General features: G+C 36.6%; 2 protein-coding genes across 2 annotated transcripts; both read right to left on the bottom strand.

The window, feature by feature from the left end:
* Window positions 1-16: 16 nt before the first annotated feature.
* On the bottom strand, window positions 17-1,202 carry LOC122022388 (GEM-like protein 7). The gene is made up of 4 exons (XM_042580363.1): window positions 983-1,202; window positions 830-898; window positions 475-749; window positions 17-393 (listed from the first exon to the last, which is right to left on the bottom strand). The coding sequence occupies exons 1-4, from the start codon at window positions 1,107-1,109 to the stop codon at window positions 193-195; spliced, it is 672 nt and encodes a 223-aa protein (XP_042436297.1). The 5' UTR covers window positions 1,110-1,202; the 3' UTR covers window positions 17-192.
* An 859-nt stretch (window positions 1,203-2,061) lies between these two features.
* Window positions 2,062-17,650, bottom strand: LOC122022698 (testis-expressed protein 2-like). The gene is made up of 7 exons (XM_042580767.1): window positions 17,328-17,650; window positions 10,763-11,004; window positions 6,738-7,404; window positions 6,290-6,647; window positions 5,257-5,351; window positions 3,010-3,204; window positions 2,062-2,877 (listed from the first exon to the last, which is right to left on the bottom strand). The coding sequence occupies exons 1-7, from the start codon at window positions 17,514-17,516 to the stop codon at window positions 2,227-2,229; spliced, it is 2,397 nt and encodes a 798-aa protein (XP_042436701.1). The 5' UTR covers window positions 17,517-17,650; the 3' UTR covers window positions 2,062-2,226.
* Between the last annotated feature and the right edge of the window lie 412 nt (window positions 17,651-18,062).

Below are 18,062 nucleotides of genomic sequence, written 5' to 3' on the forward strand. Positions count from 1 at the left end.
GATTGATCCAATTTTCCAAATTCATGCTTCCATGTCATGAATTGCTTTGTTCACAGAAAGAGTGAAATAACAGTCCACTACATCTATTTATACAAAATGAGATGAAGGAAGGCTGTTCAGTCCCATAAAGACTTCCACCTCCCACTCAAAAAAAAGAAAAAGGGATCCGAGATACAATTTCAGACAATTTGATCACTGAGTCAACTGCAAAATCCCAACTTGAGAATCTGAAATTGCTTGTTTCAAGTGCTTGAAAGATCTCTTGTAGCTCAAGAACCCCATGAACCAGAACTCAAAGTCATCTACTGTAACTATTTGGATGTACTTTTGACTTGGCTTCTCAGTGTTCTCACTTTGTATGGCTCTCTTGATGCTCCCAACTGGGATCAAAACCTGCTCAGTGATGCAATTCAGTTAGTATTCATCTTAATCGATGACTTGCATGTTCCATCATTTATCGATCAATCCATGTACCTTGTAGGGCACTCTGGTCAAGTTTCCCTTTGGAGAAGTGAGCTTGAGGGATCTGTCACTATGGAATGCTATCTTCTTGTTTGAGATGAATAGCAACCCTGCAATAGGACCAGCAGTGGTGTACAAATAGCACTGGAAGGCCTTCGACAACTTCTCTCCCTTTTCGATGCAGAAATTTTTCCTAAAGATTCTCTCAAGACCTCCGGCTTGAAAAATCTTAGCCCCCAGGTTGAACTTTCCCTTCAGAGTTTCTGAAAAGTTGGTTCCTAAATTCACTGCAATATGCATCAAGAACAAACTCATGTTAGAACAGAATTGCATAACATGAACCGAACTAGGAGGTTAAGTCGAGTACCGTGGTCGCGAATGTTTTCTGCCTTCTTGCTGAACTTGTTCATCCAATTGGCCACCAAATCAGAATGTCCTGCAGATAAGTATCATCTTGAGTAACCAAGAGAGTAAAAATTCATTAAGAAGCAACCGATGCAAGAAAGAAGATGGAACATACTTGGTTTGTATCCCGAACGGCCACATGATGCCGAATGGAGAGTTAGTCTTCTGTGATCGGTCGAAGAAGCATGTTGGAGATTCTTGAGTGGAATTCCAACTACTCGACTGCTGTTTAGTACCTCCATAGGTTGAGATGATGAAGCTCTTTAATTCTATGGCTCTGTAAGAGATGAGTTATTGTTTGTTCCAAATGGACTAATTTATAAGATGCATCTTGATTCATGGTGCATAGTCTTCACCTCGTCACTAGATCTAAAGGTGTTCAGATAAAGCTAGAAGATAATAAAGATTTAGATCATCTATCTTTTGCTCCATGTGCTTAAAAAGGATGGAGACACCAAATCTTTCTTTTGTGCTTGTCATTTATAAATCTAGCTGACACAAATCTCTGTCAGCGGCTTGTTGTGTTGCCTTTAGTTGGCGCTTTGCTTTAGTTATCTATGTGGAAAGTAAATCTTCTGAATGGGATCTGAGTTTGATAAGCATGCGATTAGTTTAAGGTTTGACAGACAACCCTTATGATGTAAGGGAAGTGGTCGAATCTTAATTATATCTTCTAAATAATGTTTGAATAAGTGACCGGATGTTGGGATAAGAGAGTTTTTTCCAGAAAATTTTATTTATTTATTGTAGTTTTATAAACAATTGAACAAAATATTCTTAAATTTCACCCACCTTCATTTTTTTTTCTTCTTATTCTTCCACATGTAAAAGACATAACAACAATAAAAAGCTCTATTCCCGTCAGTAGCAATCTTGTTCTAACTTACACTCACCATCAGTCATTTGCCCTCAGGCTGACTCGCCTTTCACATACAGTTATCACCTTTAACACAGTTCTCTTCACCTTTGATGAAACCTCCAAGTGCAATATTTAACCCTAAGAAATGAATCCTTAGTCCTAATTAAAAGGAAATGAATCATTTTTCGTAATTAAATATAATATGATTAAACAAAATCTGTTATATTTCATGGTGTCACGTGAGCATTATATACTTTGGAATGCGATTCATCAAACGCTGATGCTGACTATGGGTCAACGCTGGACGCATATGCCTGTGCATCAAAATGAATGACTTGAAAATAATAGCAGAAAAAAACTGAAAAAAAATAAGGAACATTACATCTGTACACGTTGTCAACGATCGTTGTACAAACATCACTAAACAGATATTTTGGCAGTTTCAATTTGAATAGAATCTCTCTCCATTAAATCTGCTTTACCTGCCATTGTTTCTCATGTCAGCTTGAATCATAACTTCCTGTTCTCGCATTCTCACGCATCTTTTCCACAATATGCCTGCCTTTTTCTTCAATGTGTCGTCTCTTCTCTTCCAGCTTATCCCCAACCTTCTTCCCGAAATCCATCATTCTAGCACGTCTGCTGATTTTCTTTGGCTTATCGTCGTCTTCAGCACTCAAATGATCATTCCGCGAGACTAACGACCTGGACATGGAAACCGTAGGGTTATCTGTGTTTCTTTGGATAGAAGTCTTTTCAGGTTCACCGGTCAATAGTGGAGCCTTCAGATCAGCATTCATGGCATCATAAGAAGACTGAATAGAAGTAGCAGAGCCAGTTTGACCACCGATGGTAGTTGAAGATGATGCTGGAGTAGTTGCCTGGGAACTTTGCTCGACATGCATCACATACTTTACTTTTTCAATTCTGTCATCCGAACCGTCTTTAATGTTGATGCCACTATCAACCTTCAATTTATCTTCAGTAGCTCGAGGTACTGATGACTCGAGTTCTGTGTTGTCTGCATTCTCATTATTGGTCCATAGGAATGGTGCAACTTTACTTGGGACCCAATCATCTTTTTCTGCTATCATCCATGGGATACAAATGCTTTCACAATTAGGGAGAACCAAACTGTCTCTAATTGCTGCCTGCATAGTAACATGGTCCAGAGTTACAATTTTAAAGGGTGACATTTACATTTCAAAATACAAGTCAAAATTCCTCAACTAGGAAAACCATTAATGAAGGGGGGAAAAATGATACTTGAATGAAAATATCACCTTAATCCGATTGCCAATGAGCAAACCAATGTGACTATGGGATAATTTTCGATCCCCAATTGAAGAGTCCAAATTCCAATCTAATTCTGGCATATTGGTGAAGCCAAACCATAACTGATCAGATGGTGGTGGCTTTATCTGCAACCGCAATGTCCCACGGAGAGAAACAACTCTTATTGCCAACGAAAGGGGCACCTTAAAAAAACAAAAATAGTCATTCAGGATCAGTCAAAAACTAAGCATGAAGAAAACAATTTAAATATCCAGACCAGTAACAAGTTCAATGGTGCATTCCTCAACAAAAGTGTAGTGGAAGAAGTGATGCAAGAGGTGAAGTTTGTATCAAGTGATAAATCAGAGTAATGTGAAATTTATATCGTAATGGCGTGTATTAGTATTTCCAGATTTAGAAAATCCAGAATTGATCTTTGCTGTTATTTCCAGAACTTTATGTCACCCTTGAATAGAGAAACTCATTGATTGCTAAAGGGGATGCATGTAAACTCAACTTATTCCCTAGATCAGTTTAAGTTTAAGATATGTCTTACTCATTTGTCCCAATTATCTGTGATGTCGTTTAATAAGTTTGGTCACCAGAGTGCAACAAAACAGAACATTCACTACTTGTCCACCAGTAGTTTTGATAGTTTATGTTTAAATTTAATAAAAAATTTAAGAATTTCGTGTTATTTTCATTTAGTAGAAGATTTCTGATATTTTTAAAGATGTCTATATCTCAAACTCATGCGCGGTTGTTTGTTTACCAGAAATCAATGTACTTGGATGCAGACTGGTAGATGCTCTGATTATCCAAAATGATAATCCAGAGTTAGGAAATCATGATGGATTTGAACTTTATCATTTTTAAGGAAGATTTTTAAGTATATAATGCAAAAAAGAAAGAATAATGCAAAGAAGGAAACAAATATCACAGATTTTTTTTTGAAGAAAATAAATTGAAGATAAATTACAAATTAATTCATCCACAATAAAAGGAAAGAAATTGAAAATCTTCAAGAATTGTTGATCATATTCAAGATTAGCGAATCTACATTGGCGGATCTGAAATAAATGTAATTAAATTGGAAAATATTTAAGATTAACACATCTACAGTCAATCACAAATTTATTTTTTATTATTTAATAATTAATTTTTATATTTTGGTATAAATATATAGAATACATGCGTGGGCGGCAATGGCAAGTAGAACTGTGAAAGATATAGAATATATAGACAATAAAAGTACAGTGTGACAATCAAGTAACCATATATTCTACAAGAAAAATTCAGTATTCCATGAACATGTTATATATATTTTTTAAAAGAATATATTGCTGATGTTTTTTCCAAGCAACCTAATAGAGTTCAGTTTTGTTTTTTCTGACAAGTTGGGTATGACAGGCATCCATGTTTGAGGTTAATCAATTTAGATATATATTTGTGTAGGTCTTATAGGTGATATATATTGTGTGGCCTTATAGGTGGCAAATTAATATGGTGCAAAAACATAAATGGAGATCAAGAATACTCTAGCCAAGGTAACAAAAGTGATACAACCCATCTAACATTATCAGTATTATACTTTGCATAGAATTCCATAAAAGATAAGTCCATATAACCAATCCAAATAAGTAGGACTACCACAACTTGTTGGTCATCGTTGTAACATATCTGTCACCCTCTAGCCAACTGGCACCCCCGTGGAGACAGCTTGTTGGTCATCCTGATATAAGGCTTGGAGGGTGTATAAACATGGACTGTTAATCTCATTATAATATGTGAAAAAAAAAACTTGCTACTTTGCATCAAAGCTATGGTAATAAGAAACCCATAGGCAATTGCCCCTGGGTAGACAATTGACATTATTTTAATGGGCAACAATCACATCTTTGATGTCCATTTGACAACCCTAGTAAACAAAATTGGTATAGACTTTCTATTCAAATTAGAATTATTATTATATTTATCCAAAACGTAGAAGTATAAAAATAAAGGAACAATGATTTTATTTACAGATGAAAAATCAATACTTGATTTTTTATGGCACTAAACAGTGGTTTTCTGCTTTTCTTCAGCTACAAGAAAAAAGACATTGTGCAGATGCCCGTGTGTTTGTGGAAAAAGTGCATAATGATTTTTCAAAAAAACACCATATTCATACCTAGGTGTTATATATTCACCCATGCCATCTGTACTTCAAGTTAATTATATGCAACATCCTTAAAGTTCTTTGAATATAAACTAACCTGTGAAACTTGATCAGCAACAGAGTGGAGGATGGTCTTCCATCTAGATACATAGCTTGCAGTCCAACCAGCACTCTTTGTGTTTCTCAGGCTATCTGAACAACAACAATACTTGGCAAACTTAGTGATGGGATAACCTGAACGAGTATTCCAACCATCTGCATCTCTACACGAGTAACTTTGCTTGGGAATGGTTAAGCTAAAAAAGGTATACCAGCCAACAAAAAGAAGAGCATACAGTTAAGAGAAACAAATTTAGGATGTTAATAATAACAGATTACATGCAGTAAATTACAACTAATGCACAAGGAGTGGGGGTGGGGTGGGTGGGGCATGGTCAGCTATTATTAAAAAAATATCAACGAAAAGACAATCTATAGAAAAGACAAAACTACAAAAATCCAAAGGCAATGAAAAAAAGTTACACTTGACAACAACTTCTGGGTAAAGTACAAACTCACTATTTGGTTAAAGAAAGCAAAAGTTCATGGAATATACATGAGAAGTAAAATAATGTCCAACAAAGATTACAAAGCCTCATTTCATTTTGAATAGACACACTGCTTATTGCATAACTAAATATTGCAAACACTCACATAAAGTATCAGCTACTGCGATTAGTGATCTAAAGAGAACAATGTTTTTGGAAATAGCTTGATAGTTGTAGTCAACTAGTTGTGCAATTCTGTTCTTAGATTTCTGATCAACAATTCAAATGAATCTGATAAGTGATTATATTAAAGAATTTAAAAAATTCTGTTTGATAATTGATCTCAAACATAATAGGGCAAGCAACAAATATCCACTTAAAAAAGGGCATAAAAGGACCATGAATCTTGACTAAGAAAGATGATAAGGATATGACTCAAATCTTCATCAGAGAATCAGGAAATGAGGGGTAATTGTATATATTCACAATAGTGAGTTATAGTCAATTTATTTTTTGGTTTCCCACAAGAAAATAGCATATATAGAAACTTCAATATATAAACAGTATGCCGAAACACAACAATATCCAGAATCCTATACTCACCTGCTTTCTCCGCTTCATTTCTGTTATCCATTACAGTGGCTAAGTTATATTTCAACTGGTTTCCATAATATTCGATACCATCAAGTAAATCTGAGTTTACCTCACCAGCAGAATTTGGTTCTAAACTCGGTTCTATTATGTTCTTTTGCAACTCTGGTTCACAAACTTCAAGTCTTGTCTCTATATCTAACAATATACCACCTGAATATTCAATATCCACTTCCATAGACCACACCTCATTCAAGTCCATTGGGAAAACTCTCATTCTGTGAATGTAAGGTGGAAGATTTCCAATATCTAAGCCAGTACAAATTATTTCACCGATATAACTTGGCCTTCTCATATTTGACAGACTCTTCTGCTCAAATAATCAGAAGATTAGAGGCCATATAAACCAAAATGTAAAAAACTGAATATAAAAGGGAAAAGAAAAAGAAAAAGAAAATACCTGGATGCGTGCTTTTATGATACTATTAATGTTGATACTTCTTTTAGCATCAAAAAATAACCGTGAGAACAACAGATTACAACAAAGTGTACCCTCATCGTTAACAATCTTTTCATCAACGGTTGTATTTAAATTGCCAGGCCGTAAACTTTTGCTGCCCAAATAAGAAGAAGTTGGTGGTATATGCTGTCCTATATTATTTGACGAGGAACTACCTAAACTTCTGTCCGCAGATGAACTTATTGATATATCAGCTGTCGAATGTGACTTCTCAAAAGTCTTCTTTTCACCATAGTTTAATGATGAAACTGAGCTCATTCTACCCTCTATACCATTCTTTGAAGTCTTTTTTGCCAGTTTTTTCCAAAATAGACGAACTCTTGAAGATCCATCGATCTTATTTGATTTGTCTGTAGTCTCAGAAAAAACCACTGATGGTTTTAGAAAAGAAGGATATTCATTATTCAAGGATGAGACATAATCTTGGAAATCTTCACTAATCTTTGTGTACCAGTTCCTTTTTCCCTCATCAGGAGAAGAAGCAAGACGGAGAGCTCTGCACCAGGATTCTTTCTCCCAAGAAGTGTCAAAATATAAGTAACATGTCTTACTACCCTTGTAAACTACTGAGTCTTTGCTCTCCACTTTTATGGGATACCTCTTAGCCCTATATAAGCCATGTCAGGAAAAGATAATAGATCTATATATAACAAAAATGCTTAAAGATGATTATTTTATTTGTAGAATAATGATTGTGCATTATTTTGGCATTCCAATAAATTATGCATCAAACATATAGAAAAAGTCATAAAACCATCTTGCATTTCTAATCAATGTGCAGTTCGAGAAGTCATACTAGAAGAAAACCTACATATAGATAATGGCTGGTATCTTGGGGATGACAACAAACTGTTTTTCAACCAATATATTCTGAATTTTACCTTTATAAATTGGTGATATGACAAATCCAGGGTAAAAGAATGCAACCTACAAGTAAAAAAAAACAGTCAATAAGTATGTTAGTTGACCAGTAAACTTGCTTGACCATTTTTAAGGTCGAGTATGCCTATATTGAGATCTACCCTTGCCCCGAGATACATTCTCTAAATACTCAACTCCCTTAGTTTATCTTAGCCTTTAAGTTATCCTTGTTTAGGCCCCACGTCTTTTGGATGCACCCTAGTCCACGGCTAATCTCCATGTCCTCCTTCACGCCTTTGCCTTCAACGTCCACTTCCCTTTGCTCCACTCCGATGATCCTTGTCCTACGATCCTTCGGATGCTCCATATCATCCTTCACTGATCTCCATGAATCTCGAATCACTGGATGTCCAACTACCTTGGTCATGTCAAGTCATCTCCATGTGTATTTTACTAAGTCTTGCAAGACTCAAATACACATATCAAAGCCACAAACAAACTTAACTTAAACTCTTTGCTCGTACATTCACAAATAGAAATAGAACCATTTAGGGATGTAAATGAACCAAACGGTTCGTGAGCTATTCGGAGCTCAATTCGGTAAAAAGCTCGTTCGAGTCCGTTCGTTTATCTTATCGAACCGAGCTCGAGCTCGACAGTTTTATCGAGCCAAGCTCAAGCTTAAGGATATTCGGCTCGTGAGCTCGCGAACATGTTCGTTTATAGGCTCGCGAGAAAAAAAAAACGAGCCTTAAACCGAGTCAAAAAACGAGCTCTAAAACGAGCCTTAAAATGAGTTTTAAAATAGCCAAAAAATGAGCTCTAAAACGAGCCAAAAACGAGCTCTAAACGAGTCCGAAAACGAGCCCGAGCTAGCTTAACGAGTTAGGCTCATTAACTTTGATAATCGAGCTAATAACGAGCCGAGCTCGAACTGTTCGCGAGCTTGATAATTCTAAAACGAGCCGAGCTCGAGCCTTGTGATAAAAGCTCGATTCAAGCTCGAGCCGAGCTCGAGCCGAATATAACTTAAATGAGCCGAGCTCGAGCCTAATACTGTTCGGCTCGGTTCGGCTCGTTTACATCCCTAGAACCATTCTGTTCGCGAGGATCGCAAATAGCTCAACATCAAGCTGAAACATCAATTATGAACAAAACACATGTTCCTCGATCGAGCAAACCAATAGGTAGAGTCAACCTAAAATTACAACCCCTCATAATCTCTCACAACTCATATGTCTTTAAGTTTTTAATGTCGTCAATGCTTTACGCCCTTAAGCCCATCTCATTTTGGGCTTCCAAGTCATCTCCACTTGATCATATGAGTCCTATTGCACAAGAGACCTACCAAACTCCTAGTGACCTATTAGACTTTCAATCATCCTTCCAGGTCAAGTTTAATCTTTTGGACTTTCAATCATCTTGTCAAGCTCTAAAACTCTCCTCTTGGACTTTCAATCAACTTGTGCATCCTACAAATTCAACACATATCAGAAATACAGGATGAACCTAACTTAAGCACTTTCAATCACATTAAAACATCAGAAGAACCTGATCAAAGTCAACCTAATTGAGGATATTTGCACCATCAATTTAATGGCTTTCTATCTTAATTGAAGTAAATAAAATTGTCGGACGGTATGATCAATGTCACCACAATGGTGATGATTGTAGTACCATGATTAGTTGACACCATGATTTAAAGTGTCGTGCCGAGACGGTCGAAACGGGCGTAACATCTCGTTCTGCTCGACGATCGGCACCGACATGACCCCAGCATGAGACCCACGACAACTGCGATGTGTTGCGCCACCCCGTGGCCACAGCGGAGGGGTCCGCACGACCACGGCACCGACAGTTGTGACGTGTTGCACGACTCCATGGCCGCAACAAAGGGGTCGATCAACCTCGCAATAGTAGCAGAGGGGTTGCATAACCCTTTCGCTGTCGCCATGGAGACGTTGTGTGACCTATGGCCACTGCAGAGAGGTCGCACGACCACCGTGGTCGCCCCGGAGGAGTCATGCAATCCCCGCGACCATAGCTGAGAGGTCGTGCAACCCCGCGGCACCGCCGAAGTAGCGCGAGTTCGCGAGTGGTGTCGAATTTCGGATTTTTTTAATTAAACTTAGGTTAATTATTTTAATCAACTCCTAGTTATAATGGAGATAATCTAAATAGGCTTTATTAAACCCTCATAAAATTTTTATTTATTGATTATCTATTTTCATATCTTTTCCTTTTTTTTTAAAGATTATTTTTTATATTTTTTATTTTGTTTATTTTTTAAATATTTATATTAAATATTTATTTTTTTAATTAATATATTTTATATTTAAAAAATACCGAAACTATATCAGCATGACACGATACGGTACCGAAATTATATCGTTCCGGTCCAGGACTGATATCTCGGCACGGGTCGAAATTTTAAACCTTGGTTGACACACAGATTACCAAACTGTGTAAGAACTTCTGTTATAGGCTTACAGCCAATAGATATAAGCAATCTGTTTATTTTACTAATATCAACGTTTTTTACAAACATACATATTGTAAAATGCATAAATCTCTGTATGCACTTCTCTTCTACCTTAATTTCTTTTTCATAAAAAAGATCACTATGAAACCAACATTAACAACTTGAATCAGTTTCTAACTTCCAAACAGTCAAAAAGGAAAAACAGAGGTGAGGTCAGAATCCTTGTGAGGCTTGTAATCCACGATTGAAAACAACTGACATTTCACAATCAGCAATTGCAGTGAATTGGTCCACTTCCTGTACCTAGTCCTTACTTCATCAGTATCACAGGCTTCAATGACAAAAATTCAGCGATGAACAGAATTAGTTCTTCAAGTCAACGTGAACTAAGATTAAACAAAAAAACTTACTGTTGAATTGTGGCAAGAACATATATATCATTTAAAGTGATTCATTACTGAATAAAACACTGGACTGATCTACTAATCTTGTATTCAATAAAAGAATGATCTACTAAATCTTGTATTCAATAAAAGAATAAATCACTTATTGAAAATCCTCCAATCAAAGAGTTGTGTCATCACCAAAACTTTTTTATAGCAGAGGATTTGATCCAACTCACCACTTCCGTGAAGACAAATTTGAGGCAGAAACAGCAACCACTGTACAGCCCAAGAGTTTTATAATTGCTCGAGAACCATCAGAGTCAGACAAGATCAATAAGTGATCTTTAATTTTACCATATTTTCTGACAGGAACTACCTCCAGAGTGCTTTTATTCTTTTTTTCTTTTGGCACTTTTGTTGATGATTCATCAATGTTGATTTTTGGAACTTTATCTGGATCGAGTAACCAAACTGAACCCTGTGTTTCAAAAGTCAAAAGGGTAAAGATAGAAAGCAAATAATTATAATACAAATTGTCATGTGCATAAATTTATTTGAAAAACAAACAAAAGTTTAGAAGCGTCATTGTTGGGCAAGTAGGAATCATGAAAAAAATAGCATAGTTGAGATATGTAAATTCAAATGCATGTGAGGAATTATTAAAAAATAAATAAACAATATTGGTATCCCAAAACAGTTAGGTGTAACTCTAATTGATAATAGATACAAAAGTAATATGCTAAAATGAGATGGAAGTATAAAGTTGACAAGCAGATTTCTCAGTTAGTCAAACAAAGTCAATCAGAGTCACATGTGTCACCAGCAGATTTCTCAGTTAGTCAAATTAAGTTAATTAGAGTCCAATGTGAGGCAAAAGGGCACCAGCCCAAAGAAAATTCTAGATAGCATAATTAAGAATGATTTAGAGATTGGAAAATTAATAGTGATATAACCTTTTAGAGTCCAAAAGCAAAATGAAATCATGAAGCTAGCTCTGGCAGACGGATGAAAAATATAACAGTTGATTGATTCTTATTGACATGTAAAATTATGTTAGCATGACCAACAACTTCACAGGTATCAGGTATGTTTGGTTTCAAACTACAACTAAAGCCAAATTTTTTGTTGACAATGGCAAGATAATTACATATATCCTCATAAAGATTGAATTCACAGATATAATTACAAAAAAAAAATGTTTCATCAAACCAAGCAACAATGAAATATATAAAATAATAAGAAAGAAGCAACAACAAAAATTGGATGAATTATTAGAAGTACTAAACACTAATGGCTAATCAATCTATTACCATTTCCAACAATGATATAATTGATAGTGCGCAACAACAAAAATAATAACAATAATATTGTCACTAGTCTCAAAATAGTTAACTCTATGGATCTTATCACTTAGTTACACTTCCAATGCAAGGATATATGACTTGCCATATACTCCATTGAATTATCCCTCATGACCTTCCATCATGATCAAAAATCTCATTATTTGCCGCTAAAAATGCCATTGCACTAGCCAACCAACACTGAGATGGTAGGACCAAGTAAAGGTAGTGGATGTTGGAGACTTTGCTAAAGGAGAAATCAATATCGAGAAATGACACCAATGGTGATAGAGGCTTTATGAGAGGAATAATTAGCAGTTGAAGATAAAACCAACAATAGAGTCAGGCATAAAATCAAACTCAAGCTATTACTTCCAAAAAGACTCAAACTCTTAGAGCCATCTATTGTACTTTCGATTCAAAGATTCCACTTTTCATCGTGTTGCCAAAGCGATGTTATTTAGCAAAGTGCTTCAATTAGGAGTGGTCTGTACATGAAATTTTATGTTGGAAAATTAATTAGTTCACAGATGGCTCTTAAACTAAAAGATATTCTGTTTTTACCGTTTATTACCAGTTTCCAAGAAGAAGATACATATACAACTACAAAAAGAAACATATCAGAAAGCCTAGTCCTATAACATCTTAAACACAACAACTACCTGGCAACTGATTCTCCAAAAGAGGATTCTTTAAAGATAATCATGGCCTTGGCACCTCATTTTAATTTTAAGTTACATGAAATGGTGGATAAAAATGAAAATAACATTTTCAAATGGGAATATGGAGGAAGTAGTATGGATCAACTTGAAGCCTTTAATGATAAAGAACATTTGGTTTGTATTTTTTTTTTAAAAAAAAGTGTAGACTAAGCAAGCATCATGTCAATGAAATAAAAAAAATCATAATATTATTGCCTCATTTGGTTTCAAAAAAAATATTATGGATTAATGTGAGGACCTAAAGGTAATATTTTAGTCCAATATATGGATCATATTCTACTTTGAATGACTTCAGTATGCTACATGAAAGGAAGTGTTATCTTTCTCAAATTTCCAAAACAAAAGACTGAAGTTAAGCTTCTTATGTCCTTGGCATAGAGATTCATAGAGATGAATCTTAAACTACTATTATTATTAGGATTATCGAAGAAGGTTTTCATTAAAATATTTTGAAAAGGTTCAAAATGAAAAAAAAATGCATCCTTTGTATTATTCATTGTCAAAGAGGATATGATCAGTCAATATCCACTTAAAAATGGAGCAAATGAAAAATTAGTCATATGCACCCACACTTGAAATCTTATATATGCATAGACATATATAAAACCTAGCATAGCTTTAGTGGTAAGGATGCTAGGTAGATGTAAAAAAAAAAAATCCTATAATGGATCATTAACAAGCTGCTCAGAAGATATATAGTATTTGCAAGGAACCAAAGGTATGTGATATGCTTACTCATAATATATGGATCATGGTTTCAAATGTCACTATGTCAGTCAACGCAACACAAATTGAGACGTAGTGGCAAGGAGAAAGTATCTACATGGCTAAGTATGATATAAGATTAGTCATGAATAGTCTAGGTCTTGAAAATGACTAAATTTTAGTTTTTCTAAATGTCTTTTAGCAATTGCAGAGAAGCTTCTACAATTTCCAAGGTAGCCTTTTTATGGTAGAAAAAATAAAAGTTTCTTTCTTGATCCATGAGATAAGGGTCCCTAGTTGAGTCTATAGTCCATATAAACACCATGACTCTCCATCAATTATCACAGGATGTTCCATTAGGCATATACTAGAAGACTCTTGTGTTGATGCAATCAATCTATCAGATAAGGGGGAGAGAATTGTGATAGTCATATTTGTTGGTGCGGAAAGCATCCGACGATCAAACCTATGTTTTGATTATGTCAAAGGGTCCAAAGTTAAGATGTTTTGCTATCTGACAAGGTTAAACGAGATTGCAGGAAAGTCCTAAGTGTACTTAGGCAAAAGTCCTAACTGCGGTTAGGCAGGTGGAAAACCCTAGGGGGTGGTAACCTTAGGTAAGGAAAAGTCCTAGTTGCGGTTAGACAAAGGGAAAACCCTAGGGGGTAATAACCCTAGGTCCTAGGGGGTGGTAACCCTAGGCGGAAAGTCTTGGCGGGTCAAGAGCTTCGGGCAAAATCCTAGGGGGTGGTAACCCTAGGTTGAAATCCTGGTGTCGTGAACCGGGTGGAAGTCTGGGCAGGTCGTGGAGCGGACGTCCAGCATGAAGACCGGAAGCTTCGGGCGCTGAGCAAAAGTCCAGTTGGTCTGGAGGATCAACTGTCAACAGGCATACTCTCCTGAGTGGAGTAGGTGAGGACGCATTCCCCGGTGAGGGAACAGTAGACGTTGCTTCGACCTAGGGTTTTCGGAGAAAATCCGAAGTCAGAACCGGACAGTCTGAAGGTTGTCAACTTATTTGTTTGATATTATTTGCTACTTGCCTAACTCTGTTTTGCAGGGAACTAACAATTCTGCAAGGTCGGACTTAACCTTGATCGGTGAACGGCCAAATCGGTCGACCGAACTCCAGTACAACCAGGTCAGATTTCCAGATTGCAGACCGGGTTCAATCGAGGGATCGGTCAGACCGAACTCGGGGATCGATCGACCAAACCAAGGATATGAGTTGACCTGATCGAAGCGGGGTGATCAGATCGGATGAGGAGGAGATCATCTGATTGGTCGACCGAACATGGGGATCGGTCGATGGATCCGGTTCAGGTCAAACCTGATCCCGAGTTTCGAGGATCTGGATCAGTTCTAAAGAGGCTATAAAAGGGAGCCTCGGGTAGCACTTCGAAGACAACCAAAAACAGAACAATGTGTGCTCCTGTGCGCTGCTCCGAACGCCTCAACAACGCTCTGCTGTTCCGACAATCGACGACTACTTTCTTCATTTTGTATTGTCGGTATAATCATTCTTTATTCTGTACTTGTACTTACATTCCTGTAAAGAATTTCGGATTTATAGTGATTGCCCAACGAAAGCGATTAACGATCGCGGGCCTTGGAGTAGGAGTCGCCACAAGCTCCGAACTAAGTAAAAGAAACAGTGTTAGCGTTGCTTCTATGTTTATTACTTTTCCACTGCGTATTTACTCGATAGTTTTTAGAAACAAACAAAATAGCCACGAGCGCTAAGTTAGGCTTAATATATATCCTGGTAATTGTACTTGAGGAAAAGTCAAACTAAGTTGCGGCTTAGCAAAGAAAAAATCGAAAAGCATTGGCAAAAGAAGTCTAGAGAAGTGGACTCCAAGCAGACAAGGAAAATCCTAAATTGGTATAAGTTCAAGTGGCTCTTTGCAGATGATAAGTCTCAAAGATCCTGAGTGAACTCTTGGCAAGCAATAGTCCAAGTGGATCGGGAAGGAAGAGAAGTCTCAGAGGAGTAAATTCCAAGTAGGCAAAAGTTCAATCAGATCTTAGTGGATGAAGTTCTAAAAGAGTGAACTCCAAGCTAAAAGTCCAACTAGAACTTGGAAGATGAGAAGTCTTGGAGGGGGAACTCATAGTAGGTTTGACAAATGTCGAAGGTGATCTACATGTCTTAAGAGGTGTTGAATGGATGACTCAAGTGACCTAAATCAAGCAAACTTGAAGGAAAAACTCTAAGAACTGGAGGCTTGTCGAGAAGGACCCAAGGGATAGAGTATCATCAACATAAAGACACATGAGATGAGAGATAGTAGCCAATGCCATTTAGGGCATTTTGGGTAAAAGCTTTCTACTCAGCATAATCAACCAGAGAACAAGTGCTCGAGGTCAAGTCAATAAAGTACCCAATTAGACTGTTTTTAGTCAGCGTAGCCAAGTTGGAATGCTACTCATGATCAAATGATTTCTATTCTGGCTTGAGTCAACTGAATGGCAAAATAGTCAATTGAAGTTGCCTAAGTTGACTACCCTAGTTGATTGTTTGTGTGGTTTGAATTTGAACCGATACGAGTGGTCATTTGTGCAGGATAAAGTTTATGGCTAAGAATATCAGTAAACTAAAGACCTAGAGTCGATTAAACTACGTCAATGGCGAAAAAGTCGAAGGTTTATTCAAGAGAGTCAACTGGTGATCGAAGGAGTCCACTGAAGACACAATTGTCAGAAGACCAAGTCAAAAAAGTTATCTGAGTCAACTAATGGTCAAAGGAATCAATCAAAAACACTCGTTAGAAGGCAAGGTTGAAATTATATCCAGATGGAGCAATTAGAGGCATTGGAATAGAATAATGACAATCGCATATTCGCATCAACTAAATGCTCTTTGAGTCGACTAGATATGAAACAGAATCATTGTGGATGGTTCAGTCAAGTAACCGAGGAGGTTTGAGTCTGCTGATTGTTTGCATACCGACTCTATAAATAGGGAGTTAAGTCATTTCGAACAACATCATTGTACATTCTTGTGTAGCTACTATTTTGAAGTGTTGTAAAGGACCTCAAGGAAGGGATACTTCGATCAGGTTCAATTTTCTATTTTACATTTAGTTTCTCTTTATATTGCATTCTCATCTTGAAAAGAGAATTATTTTATTCAACGTTTCTCTACCTCTAAAAAAGAGAAACTTTTACGTTTAGTGGTTTCATAGAGTGATTCATCTAACGAGTCATGGCCATGGAGTAGCAAGCTGGTGTTCCAAAGCACGTTAAATATTTTTTGTTAGAAGTGCATATTGTTTTTTATTATTTTCATTGCTGTACATCTGATAAATATTTTCTAACGAGATAATCAAGTTTTGCATTTGCAAGAACAAGAGAAAAAAGTTTCAAAATTTCACCTATTCGCTCCCCTCTAAAAGCACGACGGTCCTGACATCTTGCACTAAAGGTTAGTTTGTGTCTTCACAACTTGATCTTAGACAATCACAGTCGGAGGTGTGATTTGTTTATCGGCATAGAATTATTCTATTGGAAACTGGAAACCATTATTTGTTTCATGGATTTCATGTATATACCACTATGATAAGGTTTAGGGCTTCCACCTTGATCATATATCTTTCATGTAAAGTTTAGTTATGCTTTGTAATCTTTCAATTTTTAGTTGATACTTCCACCATCAAATACCATTACAAAACTGTGTTTCTCTCCAATCGAAAAGAACTTCAAGATAAATAACAATTTATTGATAGCTGTTTCTGGAAAAGTCATCGAGTGAATTTCTAACGTCCCCAAACAGACAGAACGCTGGGATTCCCAAGCCAGTCTTCTTCGCCATATTATAAAAAACCTCTTGCTAAATTGTAATCAATTTCCAAATATGGGAAATTAAGGGACTGGGCAGCATGAATGATTACGGAAAAATGCAAATCTATTCATCAAATTCTTCAAACACGCATAAACCAAACACAACCCTAGGCAAACTATTCAAATCAGTCAAGTTTCACCTCACTTGGAATAAAAGAGAAAGATCAATCGAATCCATCAAAGGCACTGACCTTTTTCTCGTCGGGATAAGTGAGTGGCCGATCCTCACCAAGATCGCGCACTTTCGCTTGCGTCCGAGACACATCAGCGGCTGGCCGCTTCCGGATGAGGCGACGGAGGAGCCAGAGAAAGGCGACGCCCTCGGCGGCCACGAGGGCGACGACGCCGGCGAAGAAGCCGAAGAGGATGGCTATGAGCATCGCAAGGGGCCAAACCAGCGATCGGCGGAGGCGGATGCGAGAAGGAAGAAGACGAGGGGAAGTTGGAGGCGAATCGCATCGACACACCTCTCTCGCTTGCTTCTAGACCTGTAATTTTTTTATTCGAACGCGCGTCTAATTATTCATGCGGATGTTACAAAACTAATCACTGTATGGAGTTTGAGTGTGAGTGGGTGTTACGGCAGTTTACCAAAAAGTAAAACTAAACTTTTCACATTTTTAAAACGGCCCTAAAACATCTCCATTTTCCATAAATGTCCCATTCATTCCCTTTTATCAAAAAAAAAACTCATCGTAGTAACTAAAATTATATTTAAATAATATTAATGAAGTATGGTAATATTGGATAAAATTTAAAAGGTAATTAATATTTTTACTATAAGATAATCCTGAAAAAATATTTAAGAGCATTTTTATATGGTGCATAATTATATTTTAATTAAAATGTAATTTTATTGGATTAAAAAAATCTAAGTTTTTAAGCATTGGTAAGTATTCCGGATTAATTTTGATGTGATCAACTAG

This window comes from Zingiber officinale, chromosome 9B, assembly GCF_018446385.1.
Source record: "Zingiber officinale cultivar Zhangliang chromosome 9B, Zo_v1.1, whole genome shotgun sequence".
NCBI classification, from domain to species: domain Eukaryota; kingdom Viridiplantae; phylum Streptophyta; class Magnoliopsida; order Zingiberales; family Zingiberaceae; genus Zingiber; species Zingiber officinale.

Coding starts and splice junctions, on each gene's coding strand:
- LOC122022388 (XM_042580363.1), bottom strand. CDS start 1,109: ATGGAGGTACTAAACAGCAGTCGAGTAGTTGGAATTCCACTCAAGAAT. Junction 750..829: donor AGAAAACATTCGCGACCACG/GTACTCGACTTA, acceptor TGCATATTGCAG/TGAATTTAGGAACCAACTTT. Junction 394..474: donor TGACCAGAGTGCCCTACAAG/GTACATGGATTG, acceptor ATCACTGAGCAG/GTTTTGATCCCAGTTGGGAG.
- LOC122022698 (XM_042580767.1), bottom strand. CDS start 17,516: ATGCTCATAGCCATCCTCTTCGGCTTCTTCGCCGGCGTCGTCGCCCTC. Junction 3,205..5,256: donor TTGCTGATCAAGTTTCACAG/GTTAGTTTATAT, acceptor TGTTTTTTTAAG/GTGCCCCTTTCGTTGGCAAT. Junction 2,878..3,009: donor TCATTGGCAATCGGATTAAG/GTGATATTTTCA, acceptor GTTACTATGCAG/GCAGCAATTAGAGACAGTTT.